This window comes from Peromyscus californicus, unplaced genomic scaffold (assembly GCF_007827085.1).
Source record: "Peromyscus californicus insignis strain IS unplaced genomic scaffold, ASM782708v3 Scaffold_10__1_contigs__length_136768540, whole genome shotgun sequence".
NCBI classification, from domain to species: Eukaryota; Metazoa; Chordata; class Mammalia; order Rodentia; family Cricetidae; genus Peromyscus; species Peromyscus californicus.
The window spans coordinates 14,730,580-14,756,101 of NW_026294391.1; the positions used below are offsets into that span (position 1 = coordinate 14,730,580).

Here is a 25,522-nt window from a genome sequence, read left to right on the forward strand (position 1 = left end):
ACCTGGCAGTGTTGGCTGTGTGGTTCTGGTTTGGTGTGTATGACAGATGGAAACTCTGAGGGGGTCATGGAGTCTTGCACCATGATTCCAGAGAGCTGCTGAGGCCAGACAATGTGTGAAAGGGTTGGAGTCCCGAAGAAGATGCTGTGAGGCCATTGTATGAAGCTGTGAAGGTTAAACATGTGACAATGGAGAGCCCAGGATGTCAGAGATGTCAAAACCATGGGATAGGTACCAAGGAAAGCTGCAGACATAGAATGACTCTGGCTCAATAGAGAATCTGTATGTGCTTTTAGAAGTAGAGGCAGAGGAGTGGGACTACCTAAGTAAGTCCTTTCTAACGCACATGATTTCATCGTGAGCCCCAGCTAGCCAACACAGAGCTGTAGGACTTGGTGTCTGCCCTACTGAGTTTCTGTCTTGGTTTGGTGCCATCATTCCTTGCTATGTTCCCATTCTTCCCTTTGAAATAGGAACGTTTGTTCTATGGCACTGTATTTCTGAAGTAACCCATTTTTATTTTATTTGTTTTTAATTTACATTTATTTTTGTTTCATTTTTGTGTATGTACATGTACGCGCACACACACACACACACATACACAGTTTGTGGAGGTTGGAGGACAACTTGCAGAAATCGAGAGTTAGTTCTCTCCTTCCACCATGTGGTTCGCAGGATCAAACTCGGACTGTCAGGTATGGCAGCAATTGCCTTTACTCACTGAACCATCTTATTGCTCTCTTCCTTTTTAATAGAAAGTTATAGTTAAGAAATTGCCTTGCATCTCAAATGAGACATGGACTTGGAATTTTAAAATGTTGGAACTGCTGAAGAGTATGAGAACTTTTGAAGTGACACTGAATGCATTTTATATTATGAGAGACAGCCAGGAGCTTAGGGGAACAGAGGGTAAAAGGATATTACTTAAAAGTAATGTTTGGAGGGCTTAAAAGATGGTTCACTGGTTAAAAGCACTAGCTTCTCTTCTAGAGGACCCAGGTTCAATTCCTAGCATCCAAATGGCAGTTCACAACCGTCTGTAACTGCAGTTCCAGGAAATCCGATGGCCTTTTCTGGCCTACATGGGCACTGCCTGCGCGTGGTGCACAGGCACACATGAAGTTTTTGAAAAACACTCATAAACACATATTAATCATATCTTTAAGTAACATATTTGTGTGTCAAGTTGACAAGGGATGGATTTGTGATAGTCTATATTGATTTCTAATTTGAGAGGATCTAGAAGCATTGAGAGGACAAATCTCTGGCCATGTCTGTGAGGATTTAATTGATTTGGTTAATGGAGATGGGAGGCCTATTCTAACTGCTTGGCTGAATGAAAAAGAGAAAGCTAACTGAGTATCACAGTTCATCTCCTGTTGCTTCGTAAATGCAGATGCATTGTGACCAGATAGTTTCCTGTTTCATCCATTTCTTGTTTTGTTGTTGTTGTTGTTGTTGTTTGTTTTTTGTTTTTGGAGACAAGGTTTCACTGTATAGACCTAGCTGTCTGCTGTCCTGGAACTCGCTTTGTAGACTAGGCTGGCCTTGAACTCACAAAATTCCCCTGACTTTGCCTTCCAAGTGCTAGGATTAAAGATGTGCCCTACCACCGCCCAGCTGTTTCTTCCTTTTCTGTTGCCATGTTTTTCCTGCTATGATGGAATGTATTCCCTAGAACTGTCAGCCAAAATGATCTCCTTCAATTGCTTCTTGTCAGTTATTTTGACACAACTATGAGGAAAGTAACCAATATAGTGTGGACAAGGTGATGACTTGGAGAAATTGTGGAGTTTGATGTGATGACCATGGGCTAGCCAGGAGGAGATAGGTACAGATAGTCCAGGTATCTGAGGACAAAAAAGTAAGCAGATGTGTCTTGGAGAACCTAGATTCCTGTATGGTTAACAAACAACTATGCCACACCAGGGCTTACAAATACTCCGTATGATCCATGTTTCACCCTCTGCCTTCCTTCATTATTACTTTTTTTCCCATTGGGAAAAGATTGAACATACTACACACACACATGCACAAAAGAGTCAAACAGCATTTAATCCCTGAGTAGCAACATGGACATACTGTGGTTCAGTCTAGTTCAGGGATAGGAGAAGTAAAATGAGGCTTAGCCATTAATGGGGGGAAGGAAGGGACTCAGACGGATCTTTAGGCTTGGGAGATGAAGTACTAGCAACAGTACTTGAAAGAACACAGCGTCTTCCCTTTTGATGACCCTGGCCACAGAGTACATCACCATTGTCATCGTCTTCATTTTCACTTTCTGATGAGCTCTCACCAAAGGCACGTGGCTTCTCAAAAACACAGCATTTGGATGAGCGACGGCCCAAGTGCTCATTGTCAACCGTGTCACTTGACCACTCAACTCTCTTGCAGGACTTTGACTTCTTTAACGGCTTGGACAGATTGCTATTTTTGAGCTCATCTTTCAGTACAACCGTGGGCTCCTGAATGGCTTCTGTCAACTTAGACGCTGACTCTTCCATCGCCGAAGTGGAAGCGGGGCAGAGGAGAGGAGTTGATGTATCGAAGGAATCTGAGGAAATAGAAATTTGAACCCAGTCACAGAGTCACAAATAGAATTGAATGTTACATGTGTTTTTGTCTTAGCATTCTCACCCATGAGATACCCAACTCACTATTGTTTCTTAGTTGCTTGTTTGCTCAAAATCAAGTCTTGAAATCACAGAAAATGATTTGGTTACCAGGGAAGTGGAAGAAAGAAAATCTAGGCCAGACTACTTCACTCTCCTGTCAGATTAAAAATTAAATGATACTTTAAAATGCATGTCTTTGTGAAAATTAGCTTAGAGAAATCACCACACAGATCTTAATTTCTGATTTGAATTTGAGTAATAACAGACACACACAGATCAATATTTATTTCTGTCTATATAAGCGATTCTCTAAGTATGCCTATGGTCTTCTGTGTGTACTGATGAGGGTTAAAGACATGGCTAGAAAGAAACTCAAGTGCCATGCTACTATGCGAATCTGAATTTCATACTGGAATCCTTCTAGAATTATTAATTTATTAGGCAAAGAATACAATTTACTGTGTATCTTAAGTTTTAGTGAAGCACCAATGTGAAGGCAGGAAATGAATAGTTTAGAGATTTAAGAGTTTAGTTAGTAATATAGATGAGTAATTAAACATTAACTAACATCAGTACTGGTGATAAACAGAAGGAAGACAATTGTCAATAACTTGATCATTTAAAAGGGGAAAATCACTTGTTATTAAGGGTGGACACGAATTAGAATGTGGACACCACCAGATCTGAGGAGGAGGACTAGACTGAGCCAGGGAAATTAGCCAACTCTAAACCATAGGGGCTATAAAATCAGAATCCCTGGTTTTTAAATGACCCACTTTATATACATACCCATTTAATTGAGATCTCCACCAGGTCTTTCTGGACTTATTGAGGTATACCGTCAGCAGACATCCTTAGGAGACCAGCTTTGCTATTGATTTGTTGTGCCTGTCTCCATGACAACTAAAAGACACAGATGGAATGTATGTTTCTATCTCCTAAGAGACCTGATTTTGACTATTCTACTTACTGATTGACTTGAAAAATGGTTTACATTATACATGTTTGTTTCATAAGGGACCAGATCTCTTAAAAAAAAAAATCACAGCCTTAGCAGTCATTTCAATTCCTGTCAGTACTTGGCAAGGCCTGAGAATTTCATTTACCATGTGGATCTGTTAAAGCTGTGTCAGAATTTAAGAAACGTTTTATCAGTGTATACTTATTGAACAAAGCAATGGGTTTCATAATGCTGTTTTTGTTTAAATATATCGCTTATTTCCACCCTCCATTGCTTTCTCCTATTTCTCTTTCACAAGTGCCCTTTCCATGTTTAATCAACTTCTTAAGATTATATATCCCCAGTTCCAACCCATAAAGTCTAAAATCCAAGCCCACCATATTTTAATTTTTCACATCCTATAGTTATGGTCAAAAAGTGGATTGAGCTGGGCGGTGGTGGCACACACCTTTAATCCCAGCACTTGGGAGGCAGAGCCAGGTGGATCTCTGTGAGTTCAAGGCCAGCCTGGGCTACAGAGTGAGATCCAGGACAGGAACCAAAACTACACAGAGAAACCTGTCTTGAAAACCCCCCAAAAAAGTGGATTGAAAATAGTGTGGGTCAACATTTTGTTAGTCCACAAATCTAGCTCATGATCCAAAAGTGTGCAATCCCAGTAGACATTAAGTACATTAAAAATGCATGTGAGTGACATCTTTGTTAACTCTTTAAACTATGTCTGTTTAAATAACTTAAAATGACACAGTTAAAATATTTAAAAATAGAAGTCCATTTACCCAGATTTCCTCAATGACAACATTTCATGTAGCCACAAGTTTATCTAATCATGGACATGGGCACAACATTATTAGTTAAATGACAAGCCTGCTTTAGATCTAACCACCTTTTTTTTTTTTTTTTTTTTTTTTTGGTTTTTCGAGACAGGGTTTCTCTGTGTAGCTTTGCGCCTTTCCTGGGACTCACTTGGTAGCCCAGGCTGGCCTCGAACTCACAGAGATCTGCCTGGCTCTGCCTCCCGAGTGCTGGGATTAAAGGCATGCGCCACCACCGCCCGGCACTAGATCTAACCACCTTTTACTTGTACGCATCACTGTTTTTTTTTTCCTGTTGTATAATTCTATTCAATTTTATCAGATTTCAGTTCATGCAGACATCATCAGAATCAGTACACAGAAATATTTCAACCTCTCAAACTATCTCTTACTACCCATATTATTAAAAACCTCCTTGACCCCTGGAAATAAGCGTTTGTGCTCCATCTGTGTAAGTTTGTCATGTAGACAATGTTATGTAAAGGAATTATAGACATTTTGAAATTGGACTTTTTTTTCACTCAGCATAACACCACTGAAATTCACTCAATTGCTGTTTCACCTTTATTATTGCTGAATAATGTTGCATTTATGAATTATCACAAGCTGTTTTACCCAGTCATCTGTTGAAAGATATTTAGGTTATTTTCATTTTGAAGCCGTCATGAATAAAGATGTGATGAACCTTCATATAACAGTTTTCAGAGGGCATAAGTCTTCCTGCTTCTAGAATGAATGCCTAGGGGAAGTGGCAACACACATCTGTAATCCCAGAACTCAGGAAGCAGAGGCAAAAGCTATGGAAACCAGGGCGGCATTTCCTCAAAAAATTAAAAATATGGCTATTACATGGCCCAGCTATACTACTCCTGGGCATATATGCAAAGGACTCTATGTCCTACCACAGATATTTGCACATTCATTTTTATTGCTGAAGTACTCACAATAGAAAGAAAATGGAACCAGCCTAGATGTTCATCACCAGATGATCATCATCAGGTGAACGGATAATGAAAATGTGGCCCAGTAAACAATAGAATTTTACCCAGATGTTAAGAAATATGAAATTATGAAAATTTCAGGAAAATGAGATGACCCAGGCTCAGAAAGATTAATGTTCTCTCTCATATGCATAGCCCAACTTTTTTTTTTTTTTAAAGATTTATTTATTTATTATGTATACAGCATATATGACTGCAGGCCAGAAGAGGGCACCAGATCTCATTACAGGTGGTTGTGAGCCACCATGTGGTTGCTGGGAATTGAACTCAGGACCTCTGGAAGAACAGTCAGTGCTCTTAACCTCTGAGCCATCTCTCCAGCCCCGCATAGCCCAACTTTAAATGGTGGTGTGTATGTAACTAAGGAGTTATGGGAGTGGAAACAGATTATGAGACTAGACAGAAGAGCACGGGAGGTGAATAGGATGTGCTGGGAAAGGGAGCAGAAGAGCAGAAAGGAGGCTACGAAGTGGGAAGCGGGGAGAATCGGGAAGAATGAGAGAGAAGGACAACCCAATTTTGTTTGAAAATTGGTGGAATGAAATAATTCTCTGTAAGCGACTAATAAAAAAAGTAATTAAAATAAATAAATAATCAAGAAAAGAAGAGGGGAAAGGAAGACTGGCACAAGATGACTGAGTTTGAGGCCCAGTACTGGTTACATAGGGAGAAGCTATATTAAAACATCAAAAAACAGAAAGAGTAAATTGCCCAGAATATCTGTGTTTAGCTACACAAAAGGTACGTGTTTTATTTTATAAATAATGGCCAGGCTTTCTTTCTTAAACAACTGTACCATTGTACATTCCCAGTATGTTTTTCATTTTGATGATTTTAATATGTGTAACACAGTGTATTTAGAGACACATTTATCATCATGGTTACAATAATCATTCCCTTTGTCTCTAGAATTTTTTACTTAAAATATAACTTATAGCATTAATGTAAAATGATAGATTTATTTATCATATTCTATTATTTAGTTTTTTGTTTGTATTAATTTTTAAGTTAACACATAAAACAATTGGTTTCATTATGCTATTTTTATACATAAATGTCCGTATATTGTATACCTAGTCATCCCCCTTTCTCCCTGCTTTCTTTTATTTCCCCCTCTTCCCACCTCCTCCTTGTTGTTCCCACTGCTCCCCATTGTTTTCTTTTTCGTATACCACAACTTGCATTTAAAGCCAATTTCCTATAAACAGAATACTAATGGGCAATATTTGTTTTTTGTCCCCTTTGAAAATGTCTTTCAAAATAGAAAACTCGGATGTTGAAAGAACATTTACACATCTTTCCAGTAAGCAGAGCATCAGATGTACACCTATGTGAGAACCAAAGCCTCATCTGAACTGAATCCTGCCTCCCCAGGAAAGAAAGCCTGAAATTTTGTTTCTAAAGGTGGAACATGATACCACTGTATATATGTACTATGATTTTAACTCATTTATCCATTGTTGGACATCTAGGCTGATTACATGACTTGAGATTCCATCTCATATCACTTAGAATGGCTGCCAGAAGGAAAGTCAAAAATACCAAGTGTTGCTAAAAAATGTTGGGTTGGTGTTAGATAAGAATCCCTACATACACTGGGCAGTGGTGGCACATGCCTTTAATCCCAGCACTCAGGAGGCAGAGCTGGGCAGATCTCTGTGAGTTCGAGGAAAGCCTAGTCTACAAAGCGAGATCCAGGACAGGCACCAAAACTACATAGAGAAACCCTGTCTCAGGAAAAAAAAAAAAAAAGAATCCCTACATACTGCTGATGGGAATGCTAGTGCAGCCACTATGGATATCAATATATAGGTCACTCAACAGACTAAAATAGAATTACATCACCCTATGTGTACATTTCTAGAATCAAAGGCTGCATGCAATAGAGACAACTACATACCCAGGTTTCTTGCTGCATATTCACAATAGCTAGTTCATAGATGACTCATTTGGAGATAATAATAATAATGTCTCATTTAGTGATCTATATATTTTTATATGATTTTTTTTCAGACAAATTATTTCCTGAGAGATATTTTTATTGCATTCTGTATGTGGTCTCTTCATTGTATTGACTATTCCCTTTGTTGCCCAGATATATACTAGTTCAATTTAATGACATTTGACTCTGTCGGTTTTATTACTTATATTAATATCTTAAAGTATTTCCTTTGTCTATTCTTCTGGTGTGTTCCTACTTCATCAGAGAAACTTCTTACGGCAATGAGCAGAAATCCATTACTGAACAAAATGCCGATAATAATTGATGGTGGAGTACTCAGCTTCCATCATCCCCTCCAAGGATCAAGGAACATCTGCAAAGGATAATAGAAGAAGGTAAGTGACAAGATGGGAAGATATGGACCAAAACTCTGTCTTCTAGACACCAGAAAACCATTGCACTCATGAACTTACTCGTGGTTATCTGCACAAGATCCATACAAGACCATGTGTGTTAATATTTCCTCATGGACGGAGAAGGGACCAAGATGCCACCACCCCTTCCTGGCAGTTAACTATTGGCAGTTGTTGTAAAAGGGATTATCATTTTCTTCTGCGGTGTAAACAATGGTATATTATCCTTGCCCTATTAAGCTGCCTCTATGGGAGGGGGATCCCAAAACAGCTTGACCACACAACTGCCATGACAGGTTTAGAGGCCCAGACACAGCTTCTGTAACAGGTTCACTGGCAGGCAACACCCAGATCCAGAAAAAGCCCATGATCTGACCCACCCAGGGAGGGCCTGCATCTAAGGGAAAATATCTGACATTCCAAACATTCCCTATACCCCTGGACAAATGTCAGCCAATCAGGGTCCTGAACCCTGGAAATCCCCTCACCCCAACCTCTGCTATGGTAAGAACCCCACCCTGCCTGGGCTCAGGGCTCTCTGCTCTCACTGCTGCATCAGACAGAGAGTCCAAGCTCCAAGCATGAAATAAAGGCTCTTTGCTTTCACATATGGGATTTGGTCTCTATGGTGGTCTTTTGGGGGTCCCCACGATCTGGGCATAACAAACCAAGCATGGTGATCATGGGTCCTTATTTTCCAATACAACAAACCAATTAATATGACAGGCTTGGTATGATGTAATGGGGTAATGTCAGGGATACTTAGAGTAACATTCCCTTTCCCCCCATTCTTAAAATCTCCTTAAATTTGTTTCCTAATAACTGTGCTTTAGAATGGAAAGGCTAGACCAGTAACCACAAAACACAGATGTGTTTTGTTCCAGATAAAATTTATACTACAATTTCTGTGCTTGGTTCTGGATTAAGTTTTTATTACAAATCCACACAACGCCATCATATACCCTTAGTCTGTAGAATGTAACTGAAATCTATCAACAGATATATGGCCAATTTAGAAAATGGAAATGAAGGAACTGCTGTAGAATTCTGAGGATTCTGGCCTGGCAGAAGTACAATGACTGTTTCAAAGAATGACAATAAGCATATAATTGTGGACGGTGGGAACCAAAGAACAGTAATGGCAAGATGATGCCAGTTAGTTTGAGAAAGGGATAAAGAATGGTAAGAAAAGTGAATGTAAGGATATCATATTGACCTTAAAACCTATATGGTTTGGTGAAAGTAAAACGTGGAATAAGAGAAAAGAATTTGGGAAATTGATCCTTTTGTGGTCAGTGTCTAAGAGACCATCATTGAGCAATGAATAGTTTTCCAGATGTGATGGTAATAAAAGAAATACTTTATAGCATAAAAATCAAAGGCTTTATGTAATTGGCAAAATGACACATAGGCTATTATCCATCAGTTATTCCAGAATATGTTTGTATCAATAATCTTTTTTTTTTTTTAATCCTGGCATGATCCGACACAAGATGGCCTGGGAATTGAACCTGGGTCTTCTGGAACACCAGTCAGTGCTCTTAACCACCAAACCATCTCTCTTCCCCGCTAATAACCTTCAACAAGAGTTCAGAAGCTTTTTTCAGCACAGGAGATCTGTATGAGCTTCTAAACCCAATATGAACTTTGATGTTCTGAACAATTAGTATGCTAATCTCTCTCTAGTAGTTACCTTTATGATGTTTGACAACTCAAAATTATCAATGTGTCAGAATAGTCACAAATGGAGCAGATCCAAGTCTCTGAGGACTTTCAGAAGTGAACTCTCCAAAAGAACACAACACTACAAATCTTATAAGTACAATAATAGCTTGAAAATGGGATATTAAAAAGTTTTAAATAGACAAGCACCACCTATACCAGTTGGAAGAAGAGGTGACTCACTAGTCTCCCAGCTAAAATGCCCCAATCCCTAGGCTCTATGCCCCAGGGCACACCCCATGCTGCTCCCCTTCCCATCTCAGCCCCAGCAGCAAGCCAGCAGGTAAGAGTCCCGCAGGCAGGCTACTCTACCACAGCCACCACCCACTGGACTCTGTAACCTACAAGACCCACTCTGGCCCCCAAACCCACCAAACCCATCATCCTCCCTCTAGTCAACCATACCCCTCAACATCAGCAGTCCCTAGAGGCACAAACACCACCTGCACCAATTGTAAGAAGAGCAGCCTCCCCATGAACAGCCCTCTCCAGCAACATCAGTAGATCCTATAGGCACAAGTGCCACCTACATCAGTTGGAAAAACAGGCACAGGCAAAACCTACACCAGTTGGAAGAACAGACCCCATAGGCACAAGTAAAGCCCAAACTAGCCAGAAGAACTGGATGATATGCTAGATCAATATACCCAAACCCCCACAAACCTCAGCTGAGACAACTCTACTCATCTGACAACCAGCCAATCAGCAGAACCCTTGGCCATCCAGGCCAAAAGACAATAAAGGAAACAGAAAATAAAGGAACAAAAGACCCATACAACAAAGACATCACAAGAATCAACATGTGTACCGATAATTATCCCAAACCCAAATGGGTAAATGACAGTGTAAGAATAATTCAACAACATAAAGAGCAATATGGCACCACCAGAGCCTAATGGTTCTACAACAGCAAGACCTGAACATCCCGATGCAGATGAAGCAGAGGAAAATTACCTTAAAAATAACTTTATGAAGATGATAGAGGCCCTTAAAAAAGAAATGAAAAATCCCCTTAGAGAAATCAAGGAAAAGACAAAAATTGTAAGAAATCAATAAGTCCCATAAATAAAGCCAAGAAAAAAAAATAATCAAACACATGAAGGAAACAGTTCAAGGCTTGAAAACTGAAATAGAGACAATAAAGAAAACACAAACTGAGGGAATTCTGGAAATAGAAAATCTGGGTAAATGAACAGGAACTACAGATGCAAGCATAACTAACAGAATACAAGAGATGAAAGAGAATCTCAGGCGTTGAAGATACAATAGAGGAAATAGATTCATTGGTCAAAGAAAATGTTAAATCCAACAAATTTTTAACACAAAACATCCAGGAATGTAGCACAAATCTTAACAGGTCTTATTAATAAAATCAAACCTGAAGCCAGGTATTGGGGTGAATGCTGGAAGATCACAGAAGCAGAACAAGCCACAGCTAACCTCACCTCGCCAGTTCCTCAGCTGATCCTGTTTCCTCAGACTGGAAGCCTCCGAGTCCTCATCCAGAATAAATCTCAGCTGAACTGCTATTCAAAAGCCTAAAAGCTTAACCAGCCTCTAGTTCCTGGTCCTCGGGCCTTATATACTTTTCTGCTTCCTGCCATCACTTCCTGGAATTAAAGGCTTGTGTCACCATGCCTGGCTGTTTCCAGTGTGGCTTTGAACTCATAGAGTTCCATTTTCTGGCCTCTATATCTAGTGGCTGTTCTGTTCTATGACCCCAGATAAGTTTATTAGGGTGCACAATATTTTGGGGAATACAATATTACCACACAGGAAATCTGGGACACCATGAAAAGACCAAACCTAAGAATAATAGGGATAGAAGGAGAAGAATTCCAGCTCAAAGGCACAAAAAAATATATTCCACAAAACCATAGAAGAAAACTTTCCCAACCTAAAGATGGACATGCCTATAAAGATACAAGAAGCTTATAGAACACCAAATAGACTGGACCCCCCCACACACAAAAAAGGCCCCTCGCCACATAATAATCAAACCATTAAACATACAGAATAAAGAAAGAATATTAAGAGCTGCAAAGGAAAATGGCCAAGTAACATATAAAGGCAGAACTATCAGAATTACACCTCACTTCTCAGTGGAGACTCTGAAAGCCAGAAGGTCCTAGACAGATGTTTTGCAGACACTAAAAGACCATGGATACCTGGCAAAACTTTTAATCACCATAGATGGAGAAAACAAGATAATCCATAACAAAACAGATTTAAACAATACCTATCCACAAAGCCAGCCCTACAGAAAGTACTGGATGGAAAATTCCAACCCAAGGAGGTTAGCTGCACCCACAAAAACACAGGCAATAGATAATCTCACACCATCAAATTCCAAGGAAGGGACACACACACACACACACACACACACACACACACACACACACACACTACCATCACCACCACCCAAACCAAAAAACAGCAGGAATTAACAATCACTGGTCATTAATATCCCTTAATATCAATGGACTCAATTCACCTATAAAAAGACACAGACTAACATAATGGATATGAAAACAGGATCTATCCTTCTGCTGCATACAAGAAACACACCTCAACTTCAAAGACAGACATTACCTCAGAGTAAAGGGTTGGGAAAAGATTTTTCAATCAAGTGGACCTAAGAAACAAGCTGGTGTAGCTATTCTAATATCTAACAAAATAGATTTCAAACTAAAATTAATCAAAAGACATAGAGAAAAACATTTCATATTCATCACAGGAAAAATACATCAGGATAAAAATCTCAATTCTGAACATTTATGGCCCAAATACAAGAGCATACACATATATAAAAGAAACATTACTAAAGCTTAAATCACACATCAAGCCCCACACACTATAGTGGGAGACTTTAACACCCCACTCACACCATTGGACAGGTCTGCCAGGCATACACTTAACAGACAAATAAGGAAACTACAGATGTTATAACTCAAATGGATTTAACAGGCATCTATAGAGCATTTCACCCAAACACAAAAGAATGTACCTTCTTTTCAGCACCTCATGGAACCTTCTCTAAAATTAACAAAGCAAATCTTAACAGATACAAAAATAATTGGAATAACCCCCTGTATCTTATTAGATCACCATGGCTTAAAGTTAGAATTCAATGACAACACAAATTGCAAAAAGCCTACAAACTCATGGAAACTGAACAATGCTCAACTGAATCACCACTGGGTCAAGGAAGAAATAAAGAAAAAAATTAAGGACTTCCTAGAAAACAATGAAAATGAATGTACAGCATACCCAAACTTATGAGATGCTATGAAAGCAGTGCTAAGAGGAAAATTCATAGCACTAAGTGGCTACATAAAGAAGTTGGAGAAATCTCACACTAGTGACTTAACAGCACACCTGAAAGCTCTAAAACAAAAAGAAGCAAACTCACCCAAGAATAGATGACAGGAAATAATCAAACTGGGGGCTGAATCAATAAAATAGAAATGAAGAGAACAATACAAAGAAAGTGAAATAACGAGTTGGTTTTTGAGAAAATCAACAAGATACACAAGCCCTTATCCAAACTAACTACAAGGTAGAGAGTGAATATCCAAATTAACAAAATCAGAAACGAAAGGGAGACATAACAACTGACACTGAGGAAATCCAGAGAATCATCAGGTCATGCTTCAAAAACCTGTATTCCACAAAATTGGAAAATCTAAAAGAAATGGACAGTTTTCTGGATAGGGATCACATATCAAAATTAAATCAAGACCAGATAAACAATTTAAATAGACCTATAACTCCTATGGAAATAGAAGCAGTCATTAAAAGTCTCCCAACTAAAAAAGCCCAGGGCCAGATGGTTTCGGTGCAGAATTCTACCAGATTTTCAAAGAAGAGCTAATACCAATACTCCTCAAATTGTTCCACACAACAGAAACAGAAGAAACATTGCCAAACTCTTTGTATGAGGCTACAGTTACCCTGATACCCAAACCACACAAAGATGCAACAAAGAGAATTACAAACCAATCTTGCTCATGAACATTGATGCAAAAATACTCAATAAAATATTGGCAAACCGAATCCAAGTACCCATCAAAAAACTCATTCACCATGATCAAGTAGGCTTCATCCCGGAGATGAAGGGATGGTTCAACATATGAAAATCTGTCAATGTAATCCACCATATAAACAAACTGAGAGGAAAAAAAAACACATGATCATCTCATTAGATGCTGAAAAAGCCTTTGACAAAATGCAACACCCCTTCAGGATAAAGGTCTTAGAGAGATCAGGGATACAAGGAACACACCTGAACATAATAAAGGCAATATACAGCTAGCCAACAACCAGCATCAAATTAAATGGAGAGAAACTCAAAGCGATTCCATTAAAATCAGGAACAAGACAAGGCTGACCACTCTCCCCATATCTATTCAATATAGTACTTGAAGTTCTAGCTAGAGCAATAATACAAAAAAAGGAGATCAAGGGGATACAAATTGGAAAGGAAGAAGTCAGGCTTTCCCTGTTTGCAGATTATATGATAGTATACATAAGTGGCCCCAAAAATTCTACCAGGTAACTCCAAACCTGATAAACACCTTCAGTAGTGTGGCAGAATACAAGATTAACTCAAAAAAATCAGTAGCCCTACTATATACAGATGATAAATAGGCTGAGAAAGAAATCAGAGAAATAACACCCTTTACAATAGCCACAAATAATATAAAATATCTTGGGGTAACTCTAACCAAACAAGTGAAAGACCTGTATGACAAGAACTTTAGGGGAGCTGGAGAGATAGCTCAGAGGTTAAGAGCACTGGCTGTTTTTCTAGAGGTCCTGAGTTCAATTCCCAGCAACCACATGGTGGCTCACAGCCCTCTATGATGAGATCTTCTGGTGCCCTCTTCTGGCATGCAGGCATACTTGGAGGCAGAATGTTGTATACATAATAAATAAATAAATCTTAACAAAAAAAAGAACTTTAAGTCTTTGAAGAAAGAAATTGAGAAGATATCAGAAAATGAAAAGATCTTCTATGCTCTTGGATAGGTAGGAGTACCATAGTAAAAATGGCAATCTTACCAGAAGCAATCTACAGATTCAATGCAATCCCCATCAAAATCTCAAAACAATTCTTCATAGATCTTGAAAGTACAATACTCAACTTCATATGGAAAAACAAAAAACCTAGAATAGCTAAAACAATATTGTACAATAAAGGAACTTCCAGTGGCATCACTGTCTCTGACTTCAAGCTCTACTATAGAGCTATAGTAATAAAAAACAGCTTGGTATTGATATAAAAACCAACATATGGATCAATGGATTCAAATTGAAGATCCTGATTGAAGATCCTGATACTAATCCACACATGTATGAACACCTAATTTTTGACAAAGAAACCAAAATGTTACAGTGGAAAAAAGAAAGCATCTTCAACAAATGGTGCTGGCATAACTGGATGTCAACATGTAGAAGAATGCAAATAGATCCATATCTGTCACCATGCATAAAACTCAAGTCCAAGTGGTTTAAATACCTCAAGATAAATCCAGTTACACTGAACCTGATAGAAGAGAAAGTGGGAAGTAGCTTTGAACATGCATTAGCACAGGAGACCACTTCCTGAATATAAGACCAGTAGCATAGACACTGAGATCAACAATTAATAAATGGGATGACATCAGAATGGGAAAAGATCTTCACCAACCCCACATCTGACAGAGGGCTGATCTCCAAAATATATAAAGAACTCAAGAAATTAGACATCCAATTACCAAATAATCCAATTTTAAAATGGGGGACAGATCTAAGTAGAGAATTCTCAACAGAAGAATCTCAAATGGCTGAAAGACATTTAAGGAATTGCTCAACATCCTTAGTTATCATGGAAATGCAAATCAAAATGACTCTGAGATACCATTCTACACCTGTCAGAATGGCTAAGATCAAAAATACTGATGACAGCCTATGTTGGAGAGGATGTGGAGTAAGGGGAACATTCCTCTAGTGCTGGTGGGAGTGCAAACTTACTTGTACAGCCACTTTACAAATCAGTATGGCAGTTACTCAGAAAATTGGGAATCAATGTACCCCCAAGACCCAACAATACCACTCTTGGGCATATACCCAAAGGATGCTCAATCTTATCACAAAGAAACTTGCTCAACTGTGTTCACAGCAGCATTATTCATAATAGCCAGAACCTGGAAACAATCTAGATGCCCCTGAACCAAAGAATGGATAAAGAAAATGTTGCACATTTACACAATGGAGTATTACTCAGTGGTAAAAAACCAATGACATCATGAAATTTGCAGGCAAATGGATGGAACTAGAAAAAATCGTCCTGAGTGAGGTAAACCAGATCTCAGAAAGACAAACACATAGTACTCACTCATAAATGGATAGTAGATGTAATTCAAAGGATAACCAGGCTACAATCCAGAGAAACTAGGTAACAAGGAGGACCCTAAGAGGGATGTTTGGATTGCCCTGGGAAGGGGAAATAGATGAGATATCCTGAGTAAACTGGGGGCAGGGGAGAGAGGGGACCGGATGGGGGATGGGAACATGAGGGATCAGGATGGTCAAGTTGGGAGAGGGACACAGAAGAGGGAGAGCAATGAAAGAGATAACTTATAAAGGGGGCTATTATGGGGTTAGGAAGAAACCTGGTGCCAGGGAAACTCCCAGGAATCCACAAGGATGACCCCAGCTAAGACTCCTAGCAGTAGTGGAGAGGATGCCTGAACTGGCTTTCTCCTGTAATCAGATCGGTGAATACCCTAATTGTCATCATAGAGCCTTCGTACAGTAACTGATGGAAGCAGATGCAGAGATCGACAGCCAAGCACTGGACCAAGTCCCAGGAATCTGGTTGAAGAAAGGGAGGAGGGATTATATCAGCAAGGGGGGTTCAAGATCATGATGGGGAAACCCACAGAGACAGCTGACGCGAGCTCTTGGGAGCTCAGGAATTCTCGACTGACAGCTAGGGAACCTGCATGGGACCAACCTAGGGCCTCTGCATGTGGGTGACAATTGTATAGCTTCATTTGTTTGTGGAGCCCCTAGCAGTGGGACCAGGATCTATCCCTGGCACATGAGTTGGCTTTTTGGAACTTATTCCCTATGGTGGGATGCCTTGCTCAGCCTTGATGCAGGGGGCAGGCAGAGAGTTTGGTCAGTCCTCAACTTGATGTGCCACACTTTGTGGAGTGGATAATGGGGGCAGAAAGGAGGTGTGGGGAGGTATTGGGAGGAGAGGAGGGAGAGGAAACTGTGGTTGGTATGTAAAATAAATTAAAAATTTTAATAAAAAAATCAGGGAAAAATGTGGCTCACTTTCACTTTCCAGTACATGTATGCATTCTTCTCCATCAGGAGGTATACAAATATTAGCTATTGTAAAAATAATCAAAACACAATTAGAAAATGGAATACTCTAAACAGAACATAGAAATAACTTAATGTTGGGTGATGCTAAAAGTGCAAATGTGCAATTACCAGATTCAATTGAACATATGTTATAGCTGTCTACTTGAATCCTCAGAAAAGCTTGCAATCATAGAAACACTAACACTTTCCTAGCATAGACATGCTGTGCTACCAGTATGAGGACATTCAAGATCATGGATGATTTTACTATAAATTCATGACTCCATGAATGTTTTCTGGTTCTACATTTGAAGATAAGCTGGAAAGGAACACATTCATTATGCGCCCTATTGTCTGTCTAACAATAGCAAGTTTTAACAACTCACTAATAACTTCATCGAAGCTATTCTCAGGATATCATACATTTTTCTCAGAGCATCCTGTTTTTGATCTTTGAAACATTCTTATCCCTCTATGGGCCAATTTTTCCCTTATGGGAAATTTTTCCCTAGGCACATCCTAGAATATAAAGCCGTTCTGGAGTATATGTCTTGTTTTTCATAGCAGAGGAATGGTATTGTTTGTTTTGGGGCTAAGCCAGTAGATTATTAAATTTGTAGTTCCTCCTAAAAACATGCTGTATTAGTATGGTGCCCTTATTCTCATTTTATGCTCTTCCAGCTTATTCCACATGTATTCTGTAATTTGTTTGGATGCTGCAACATGCCAATATTTCATCATACATGAACATGCTATAGATGATATTTTATAATTGTCTAGATGATCTCATGTGTTCTTTTCCATATCTGTATCGCCGTTGGTTGGACAGGGAACATCCCCTGACACCCCATTAGTTTCCAACCCACTATGTGAAATGTTCATTGATAACATGTTTCAGTCAGGATGCTTTGGCTTTCTAAGAACACAACCCAACTTCTCATATTCAGAAAATAATACTTGCTAAATATGTGAAAGGTATAAGCAAACCTAGAGTTTGGCATGGAAAATCTCATCTTCCCACTCATGTTATTCTGTCATTTCTTTTAGCTCCTCCTTATGTGAGACAATCAATCGAGAGTTCTACCTGATGTGTACATATTGACCAAGACAGGACAAAATTCTCTGGAATAAAATGAAAAAGAAACTGCAAAACCAAATCTACATTTGAAATTTTACAAGAATGCAGACAATGAATACCGTGAAGTTGCTTTCTAGATTTTTGCAATTGCAAAGACAGACAGGAAAACCAGACATCACTGTCCCTTTCTCCAATAATGCCTCCCCATTAGACATTCAGGGAATGGACACACTCTTAAGACATCACTATCTCACCTCTTCCCTTAATGTGAGAAAGAATTCTGACCACCAAATTCCATCCTCAATCCCATCATGATGCAAGTGTAATTTTCCTTAAATTTCTCCATAGGCTGTTTATCTGTCTCAAAAAAGAGGTTTTAAATAAGTAAAATTTTAGAAATGGCACCAGAGAAACAAATTTTGCAAGAAAAACAGGAAAATTTTCAATTATCTTTCAAAATAATAACTCAGAGATGCTATGAATATTGTTGATGACCTTAATAGCCCCCCTATCAATCCTTCTTTGTTGTTTAATACCCAATTTGTGTGGGTTGATTGCCTCCAAATTTAGAGTGGGCTTTTGCTGTGATAAACATATTAGCTAAAGGAATCTATATTATTAGCTAAATGTGCTTAGTTCTTAAATCAGCATATAAAATGGATCTAAAATAACTGGGCACAGCATTTTCGGGGAACTATGTTACAATGGGAGGCAAATGACCTGTGATTTTGAAAGAAATTTTTTTGGTTTCACAGTGAAATGATTCTTTGTCCCAGTGTCTGTGAATGAGAAAGCATTTATCTGCTAAACTTGTGGACAGCTCTAAGTTTTTAGGGTGAAAATACAACACAAAATAGAAGACAAAGGAAAATTTGGCTGTTGGTGGCATAACAGTGTATTTGCATACCTTGGCTGCTTTGACAAACAGCTTAAACAACAAATACTTATCTTCTCAAAATTGTGAACTTTGCTTTAAGTCTAAATAAAGGGTTTATCTTTATTCAGCACATTTCTCTTGGCTTGTTAAATGTTGATCTCTGCTTCTGACTTCAGAGGACCTTATCGAGTGTCCCTGCATTCTAATTTCTTTTATTTATTTATTTATTTGTTTGTTTATTTTATTATTATGTATATAGTATGCCTGTGTGTCAGAAGAGGGCACCAGATCTCACTATTGATGGTTGTGAGCCACCATGTGGTTGCTGGGAATTGAACTCAGGACCTCTGGAAGAGCAGCCAGGGTTCTTAACTTCTGAGCCATCTCTCCAGCCCCTAATTTCTTATAAAAATTTCAATTATATAGGACTTGTGTGCACGCACAGGCATACCCAGAGACACATAAATACATTTTTGAGATTAAACTAAATGTACAATAAAATAACAGAATAAATAAGAAATTAAGCTGGGTGGTGGTGGCACATGCCTTTAATCCCAGCACTCAGGAGACAGAGCAAGGTGGATCTCTGTGAGTGCGAGGTCAGCATGGTCTACAGAGTGAGTTCCCAGGATAGGCTCCAAAGCTACACAGAGAAACCCTGTCTTGAAAAAAGCTAAGGGGTTGTGGATTTAGCTCAGTGGTAGAACCCAGGTGCACACCTTTAATCCCAACACTGGGGAGGCAGAGGCAGGCAGATCTCTGTGAGTTTGAAGCTAGCCTGGTCTACAGAGTTCCACAACAGCCAAGGCTACACAGAGAAACCTGGTCTCGAAAAACCAAAATAAACAAACAAACAAACAAATAAGAAAAAGAGAGAGAAAGAAAGAAAAAGAAAAGAAAGAATGAACTAAAGACATAGCAAGTGTGTTTGTCAGTAAGTTATACAAAGCATTATGCCTTGCCTAATGTAACTTAACTGAGCAGCACGCTGGGATTATGTGACACTGGATATCCACATCATCATAGGTAAAAATTATTAGTAGTGAATATTAATAATTGTATATTTATAAATGTGCACATAGTATATACATAAAATGATCTATTGCCAAAATGTATTTATGACCAAACTGTGAATTTTGTGTTTATATGTAAATTTGACAGTATAAGCAAGGGGCACAGTAAAGAAACTGCTGAGGTGGCTGCTCCATGGTAAAGGGGGGGGAAGGGTTTTTGTTTTTGTTTTTGTTTTTTCCTGGAGCTGAGGATCGAACCCAGGGCCTGTGCTTGCTAGGCAAGCACTCTACCACTGAGCTAAATCCCCAACCCTGGGAGGTTTTAATTGTAGGAAAGAGACAGAACATCCAGAGGCATCTGGAAGAGTCCAGAGCAGCCAAAAAAGAAACAGACTGGATATAGCCAACCCTAGGAAAGCAGGGCATGGAACAATTATGTGTGTTATAAGGAAGATGAGTAGCTGAGGGTAGGTTAGCCCATGATCTGGAGCAGCCTGTGAGTTTAGAATAGAGGAGGAAGTGAGAAAGGCCAGGATCCAGGCATGGGCTTTAAGGTGTTTAACAAAAATGTATGAATAGGGAAGGAAGTACCCTGAAGGCCAACAAGGGCTTTGATAGGCAAACACAGGTATATGTCAATAGCAAGCCATTTGACCCTCCAGGCAGAGAGGCAAAGGAAATGACTCCAGTTTCACTGACAAACCAGTTTCACTAGTTCCTGAGGACCACTGACTTTTATCTAACCACCAGAAATCCTACTACAGTTCAGTTTGAGCATTCCTTGGACTCAATTTTGGACCAAGTCAGTGGCCCTTAAATTTTGGGGGAAAGGAGTATACTCTGGAACCTACTTTATGACAAATAATTTAAAGAATCTCAGAAAGAAATTATCTCAAGCAAGAAAGTAGAAAGATGGTGATAAAGAGTATGAGAAAACCAAGAGAAGACTTAAAAAGACTGTACAGAATCCACGATAATGAACACTGGATATAAAAGAAATGCAAGAGGGGCTCCAGATCCAAAAAAAACCAAAACACTACCACCAAAAAAGCCCTGCAAAATTTAGCATAAAAGGGAGGACTAGAAAGAAAAGAAAATAAGACGCAAATAAATATTAAGAATGAGAGATCAGCAGCAGTTGGAATCCAAAGGTGGCAGGGCAGCCGCCTCCAGGAGAGGAAGGCGGAGGGACCCGCGAGCCCACCAACGGCCGGACACCCCCAGCGCCTGCCCCACACCACCCTTCCGGACAGCCCAAGCGCGCGGGCCGGCAGATCCTCCCCTCTCGACTTTGGGGAGCAGTACCTAGGCTGGGCGCCTTCGCCGCCGGCTTTGAACGAAGGCAGCCTCAAGGTGTCCGATCCCCGCGCGCGGAGCCCTGGACCCCCGCGACAAGACAGCAGGCAAGACGAGTTCCTAGGTGGGCGCCCGGCAGGAGCGGTGGGGGAGGGGACGGAACGGGCAAGAGAAACAGAGTAGCGCTGGGCAGCGGCGCGCACGGGGAGGAGGTCCGCCGCGGGCTGCAGGGACAGGCGGCGTTACGAGGGAGCCAGGACAGAATCCGGAGTGAGCGCGGAGAACCCCAGAGGTGGGTACCGAGAAGCGGCTGGGTAGACAGAGGGGGGGGGGGGGTTGCTGTAGCCAGAGGCTGAGAGCCCTCAAGGCACTGAGGTGAAGGGAAGGTGCAGGGAGGAGAGGCGCTTTGCCATGCTTCTCTGCTCCGCGTCCAAACAGGTTTGTGCCGGTCGCCGCGGGGGGCGGGAGGCGGAGGCCGGGGAGCTTGTCCAAGGGAGGGCGGGCGCGGGGCGCGGGGCGCGGGGCGCGGGGCGCGGGGCGCGGGGCGCGGGGCGCGGGGCGCGGGGCGCGGGGCGCGGGGCGCGGGGCGCGGGGCGCGGGGCGCGGGGCGCGGGGCGCGGGGCGCGGGGCTTGAGCATAACAGTCGCTAGTTCCTCTGGCGCAGGGCGCGGGACGAGGGGGGCGCGAGATGTGGGGGGCGCGGGCGCGGGGCGCAGGGCTTCAGCGTAACAGTGGCTAGTTCGTCAGGCGCGGGGCGCCGGGCTTGAGCATAACAGTCGCTAGTCCCTCGGGTGTGGGGCTCCGGGGGCGATCTTGTCGAGTATCCCCTGCCTGGCTGCCACTTTCGAAGCCATCCCAAAAGACCCAGGGAACCAAGGAGAGCACAGCACATCAGCAGGCTCCCAGCCAGGTTTCCAGCATTGTCCTTAGGCTCCTTGGGGAACAGTTAGGGACCAGCCCCTGGTGTGGACGCTGCAAACAGGGAGAAGTTGGCCATTGCTCCTTAAGCTAACTGTTTCTTCTGTTTCCCCCTCCACAGCCATGGACCCAGGACACAGCGCCCTGAATTCTGGGACCCTGGAGGCCAAAGAGCAACAGACCTGCACAGCTGCAGGACTCCACGAGGACACCACCGAGACTGCAAAGTTGACCCAGAAAAAAGCTACTCAGAAGAGGCAGAGGAGCAGATCTCCGTCCCCGGCCAACAGGAACATCGTGGGCTGCAGAATCTCTCATGGGTGGAAGGAAGGAGATGAGCCCATCACCCAGTGGAGAGGCACTATTCTGACTCAGGTGCCCATAAACCCCTCTCTCTATCTGGTGAAATACGATGGAGTTGACTGTGTCTATGGACTGGAACTTCATAAAGATGAGAGGATCTTGTCCCTTAAAGTTCTCTCTGACACAGTAGAACCATTCCAAGTTCCCGATCCCAGCCTTGCCGATAGCATAATTGGCAAGGCAGTGGAACACATGTTTGAGGGTGAGCGTGGCACTAAGGATGAATGGAGGGGGATGGTCCTGGCCCAGGCGCCTATCTTGGATGCCTGGTTTTATATTACCTATGAGAAAGACCCCATCCTGTACATGTACCAGCTTCTGGATGATTATAAAGAGGGTGACCTCCGTATCATGCCAGAGCTCAATGAGGATCCTCCGCTAGACGGAGACCTGGAACGTATGGATGGTCTGATAGGCAAACTTGTGGAATATACCAAAGATGATGGCTCCAAAAGGGTGGGCATGGTGATTCACCAAGTCGAAGCCAGACCGTCTGTGTACTTCATCAAATTTAACGATGATTTCCATATCTATGTCTATGACTTGGTGAAAAATTATTAATTGTTTGGCAAAGTTTTGCCACAAATGTGGAAATAAAGTTGTAATTTCTAGACATGCAGTGGCTGTTTCTTTTGAGTGTATAGGAAGTTCACTGTGGGCATAACGGTTGTCCTGACAAATACGCATTTCTGTGGGAAAGCTGTCTGTAGGCATTTTGCCTTGTGGAAAAGACTGGGTGTGTTTGGTGGGTGGAGCAGGGAAGGATGGAACAGCTGTCCATTCAGCCAGTGAGAGAAGTGAGCTGGTATCACAATCAGTCATCTAAAAATGGAATGGGACTTAGCTGGTCTGGTTTTGGTGGGGGGGGGGGGTGGAGGAGAAGGAACTGGAGATGGGCTGTGGAGGAGGGGACAGGAGGAGGGGACTGCCTAGGGAGAGGTGGAAGGGAGCCAGAATGAGAGAGGGGCTCCCTGGGGGAGCGACAGAGCGAAGGAAGAAACGTGGATTGGGAAGGGAGGGAGGGATAAGAGAGGGAAGCCTTCTGGCACCTTCTGGCTTTCAGGAAACCCGAAGAACTCCTGTAGAAGAACGCACACACACAGTAGTGTAAGAGGTACACAGGAAGGGAGGCAAAGTCTGCCAGGCAGGGAGGGCCCTGAGAAGAGGCTCTGGGAGGCCAGAGGATCCATGCACAGGCGATAGAGACACTAAAGGAGGTAACTGGGGGGAGAAGCAATTCCAAGGGGAATGGCCTCCTGACGCATCCACATTCTTCCGGCTGGCTGTCCACAGTGGCGATGGTTACCTGTCAAACAAAGCACATGCTTTGGAGGGTCACCGAAGGGCCTGTCGGCAGGGACTACTCAGACAATAAAACCAACGGTCAACTTTGTATCTACCTATCAGGCTTGTCTGGTTTCAGAGAGTCGGACACAGTCTGAAGTCTAAGCAAACTAATAAGAGTTCCTGGCTAGCTCTGGGCAAAGGGCAAGCTCTTTCTTTGGGAAAATGGATCCTTGGTGAATCCAGGAATAGCAATCCTGTCACTGTCCTTCCTCTTGCTGGAATAGTCCTTGCCTTCCTGGGGGGAGGGGCATCTGATGATTGTGCCTCCTGTCTCCATGGTATAGAGAGAACTTGGCTGTCCATGCACTGTCACAGCTGCCTGAAGCCACAGGTGGCTCCATTCAGTGTCCAGGCAAAGGGACACTGCCCCTCCTTGGGCATCCCGTTCTAGACTCAGCAAAGCCTTTAGCAACTGACACCTTCTAGTACCTCCTACCCAACCTAGCTCCTCCTGCCTTCTTAAACTCACAGCTAACCCCGGTGGAGATTTGTGCCCCTCTCTTTTGGGAGAGGGTGGTATAATCACCAAGGGCAGGACATAGGGCTGGGGATTGTGGCCTTTGCCTAAGTAATTCCTTTGGCTGTACACTGCCGCTTGGAAGGGCTGTGCTTTGCAGAAAGAGGAATTGGCATTGCCAGTAAAGTGCTTCACAAATGTGGAGTCCAGGACATGGGTCCTTGACCTCCTCTTCTCTGTGTTGCCATTCTCCTTCCTTCCAAAGTCCCTCTGAGAACACTGTGTGTGTTCTGCCTCCTCCTCCTCAGCTGCTGCCTCCCAAGAGAAGAGTGTTTCTGGTTCCTGCTGCTGAGGTCTTCCTAAAGCCACACATGGAGGAAGCAAGGATCTCCCAGACATTGAATGAAGGTGTCAAATCTCATTGATGCTCACCACCTAGCAAGCATTGCCTGTAGGCTGATTGCCTCAAGAATGACACAAGACAAGCACACCTCACCAGGGCAGCTTTAGTTTTCTTTCCTACATCATGTGGTTTTGCTCAGCCAACACCAGCAGGTCCTGCGGGGACCATTTCCCCTTGCTTCCTTGTTTTGTTTTGTGTTTGTGTTTCTGTTGTGTTCCTCAACCAGTTAGGCTTTTGATAAGTTCATATCACATAAACGCCTTGAAATAGGAACCACATCCCAACAAGGATACAAGCATCCTGGTGTGAGGAAGGGTTCATGTCCTTTTAACCTTGGAAATGTCTGAGTTGGCCAGGCCTCCAGTTGTCCCGCTTCACTGGAAAAATGCAAGTCCGTGTCCTGGTGGGAGCTGCATCTGTAGCTGTATGGCTAGATCCAGGGATACTAGTCTGATTCCACATGCTTGATCCCACAGATTCTCCGATCATTTGTTTTACCTTAGTCCCATAAGCACTTTGGGTGGGTGGGCTCTGCCAGGCACTGTTCTGGACACAGCTGAGAGCACGTGCAGCTGGTCAACCGATCTTATCCTCATGGAATTTTCTTTGTACTGCAGGGGATGTGCAGTAGCCAGCGAGTTCATAAGTCAGTATGAAGCATTTTCATATTGATAAGTGATAAGAAAGGACACACCAAGGCTAGTTTGGAGAAAATGAATTTTTGGGGAGAATGCTCTTTTTAGAGAAGCAGAGTGGCCAGGAAAGGCCTCGTGGAGCCTCTGGGTTGGGAATGAAACCGTGAAGGTAGTGAGTGTGGCCCTTGAGCAGCAGTCAAGGGAAATGTGCCTTCCAGGTAGAGTGATGGCAGTTGCTGAAGCTCAGTGGCCAGAGAAGACCTGGTGTGTTTGAGGAGAAGCAGCCAGGATGGCAGCATGGTTG

The 25,522-nt window shown here is 42.0% G+C and overlaps 1 protein-coding gene across 1 annotated transcript; it reads left to right on the top strand.

Moving 5' to 3' along the window:
* Positions 1-21,852: 21,852 nt before the first annotated feature.
* On the top strand, positions 21,853-22,989 carry LOC128114465 (spindlin-2-like). The gene has a single exon (XM_052744487.1). It carries the CDS (start codon positions 22,137-22,139, stop codon positions 22,935-22,937), a length of 801 nt encoding a protein of 266 aa, XP_052600447.1. The 5' UTR covers positions 21,853-22,136; the 3' UTR covers positions 22,938-22,989.
* Positions 22,990-25,522: the final 2,533 nt, after the last annotated feature.